Here is a 2,606-nt window from a genome sequence, read left to right on the forward strand (position 1 = left end):
ACCGAGGGTTCGGACGATTGTCTGAAGACGAGGGCGACGGACTGCGGCGCCTGCTTGCGCGCTTGTCCGCAGCCGCGTCACCCGAGGATCCGATCGCCTCGGAGGCCACCTGAGTAGCCTCCTTGAGTGCAGAGCCTTTGCCGTGAGGCTTAGTGCTCTTGGCCTGCGTCTTACCGGCTGCAGCCTTGGAGCGTGTCTTAGCACCGCTCTTAGCAGTGCCACGAGGCATGTTAACGGTCGAAGTGGAGACCTTGACGAAGAGCGCACAGGTTGCTGCTCGAGGCTCTAACTGTAAAGTGAGCCTCCGCCGCGCTCGCGCGGCCGAGTCGATGGTTTTCGACTTTGAGAATGAGAGTTTGTGACGAACATCTCTTCATTCTGATTGGTCGGTAAACCGAACCTAAGTGGGGGAGGATGTAACGGGGTACGTAGCACTAAGTGTACCCTGGTTACATGAAGTGTGACACTTCACACTTCAGGAGTATGACATGTCATACTCCGGGATATTTGGTACAAGGTACCAAGGTCATTCAAAACCAACCATTGGTTAAATGACATTGCATTTCTATAGGTAGCTGATAGTTTGTATTAACCACAAACTTAACCTACCTATAAATATACTCAGTTTACAATCTACCTTATTTAGGTCACTTCGCTCTCTTTAATTAAAGAGGGGACCAGTGAACTGCCGTTCACTGAGAGTTTGTATACTCTCGGAAGATAACTTCCTCTAGCGCAAGGTGCTGTGTGACCCCGTCACATTAGTACTTACGGTTTGTTAGTACAATACACGTTTGCATGCTCATCAACGCTCCCTCTCATACATAACACCTCTTTTTATAAAGTTGCTGATTAAAAAAGAAGGACTCGCTTTGTCTGGTAGGAGCTATTGGTATCGCCAACGGTCCTTGCTGGACAAACCAATTGTAAACGTGTTTACCTAGAATTTCTACTTCAAATGAACAAATAATGCTAATTACTCTTTAATTTAGGACTGATGCACTCTCGTTAATATAATGCAATTTTTGCAGTATCTCTTGAGGCTAACGTATTAGACTTTCTCAGCCTACGCGTACCTAGTATCTCATTTCCAAATTTATTCCTTCTCCAGTTGAGCAGCACGCCTGGTGGCTCGCTTTTTTTCTAATGTAAATCACCCTGATGAGATATTCTAACTGAGAATAATAGTAGATAAAGGGTTAAATTATTATCACTGAGAATTATATTATTAAGCGTTATACGTCATTATAGAGTATGTGAAAACTTTAATTTTTAGAGTACTATACATCGCATGTGTGACTCGTAAGCTTAGTGACTTTGTCGTTTGTTGACCACATGTTACCTTCGCCGCCACGGTGAGCTCACGTACGAACCCTCTTCCTTCGTCGCTGTGAGTGCGGAAAATCTGGGTGAAGGTGGCTCCCAGATTGCTACGGGGTGGAGCCACTTTCCTATTAGATTCTGGGATGTCGTCCCAGATTTAGGTTAATCTAAGCTCATCGGTCTATTTAGAGAACAGGCGTACGGTTCTACGAGATATTTGATATATATCCAAGCTACTAATCTTTCTACCGATAACCTGAGCCAGACGCAGAGGAGGTCTCCGACGCCGTGTCCACGCCACTGAGAGCCATCTCCCACACGGATTTCTCCTTTGCCTCCATGAGGCAATTCAAGCAGAACCGCAGCGTGCATTGCTTGACTTCCCCCGTGTTCGACACGTCGACGGTCATCTTCTTGACAACGCTGCACTTGGCACACATCGCACGACGGCAGATTTGACACGAGGCACTGGTGGACGTGAGTGCAAACATACTGAAACTCTTGTAGCACGTCTCGCAGCGCTTGGGCTTCGTCTGTCCTGACTCGCGACGAGATCCACGTTGCTCTTTACCCTTCTCCTTCATGAACCACGTGAGTTTCTTGACGTACGCGTAGTCGACAACACGAGACGCGCTGATGATGGCGTCAGCTCCGACTGCTGCAGCTACGCGGTCCGGGATCTTCCCTCCCGAATTACTGTAGTTTCGAGCGTATTTCTCGACCTTACCAGGTCCTTTCTGGCGATCGATGAAGCACAAGCTCAACTTTGCACGGATGATACCGAGATCCGTGAGCTCTGGGACGCCAGGCAGCGAGATGGAGTGCATGAGGTAGTAGCCGATCTTTTGGCCCTTGGAATCACGAGTTAACCCCGTCGCCTCCATGATGAGGTAGTCGCGTTGCTGCATAATACTCGACAGCACTGCAGGTCGTTCTTTCGCGAACCATTTGATGCCCAGGAACTGGAAAGGGTCATCATGAGTTGGCTTGCGGATAGTGGCCAGAATTCTGGCATCGTCGAGACGGTCGTTGATGTGGGAGCTGCGCCACTTCCACGCTTCATCCGTGGACGCGAATGTCCCAAACATACAGTCGTCCAGAGAGCCATCCACGCCATGAGCAGAGCATCGGGAGGCTGAAGAACCACAACGAGGCGCTGAATTCTGGGCAAAACCTCCATAACTGCTTTCAGGAGTTCTGGCACGTAGATGAAGTACTGATCCTCAATGTAGATGAAGTTTTAAGCGTTCTTTAGCGCCTTGATACGAGCCCTTAAGAGAGGA

General features: G+C 48.7%; 1 protein-coding gene across 1 annotated transcript; it reads right to left on the reverse strand.

The window, feature by feature from the left end:
* Positions 1–1,568: 1,568 nt before the first annotated feature.
* Positions 1,569–2,411, reverse strand: PITG_20540 (uncharacterized protein; the record flags this gene model as incomplete). Its single annotated transcript, XM_002895559.1, has 1 exon — positions 1,569–2,411. One exon carries the CDS (start codon positions 2,409–2,411, stop codon positions 1,569–1,571), a length of 843 nt encoding a protein of 280 aa, XP_002895605.1.
* Between the last annotated feature and the right edge of the window lie 195 nt (positions 2,412–2,606).

The sequence above is a fragment of the Phytophthora infestans genome, genomic scaffold (assembly GCF_000142945.1).
Source record: "Phytophthora infestans T30-4 supercont1.160 genomic scaffold, whole genome shotgun sequence".
NCBI lineage: Eukaryota > Oomycota > Peronosporomycetes > Peronosporales > Peronosporaceae > Phytophthora > Phytophthora infestans.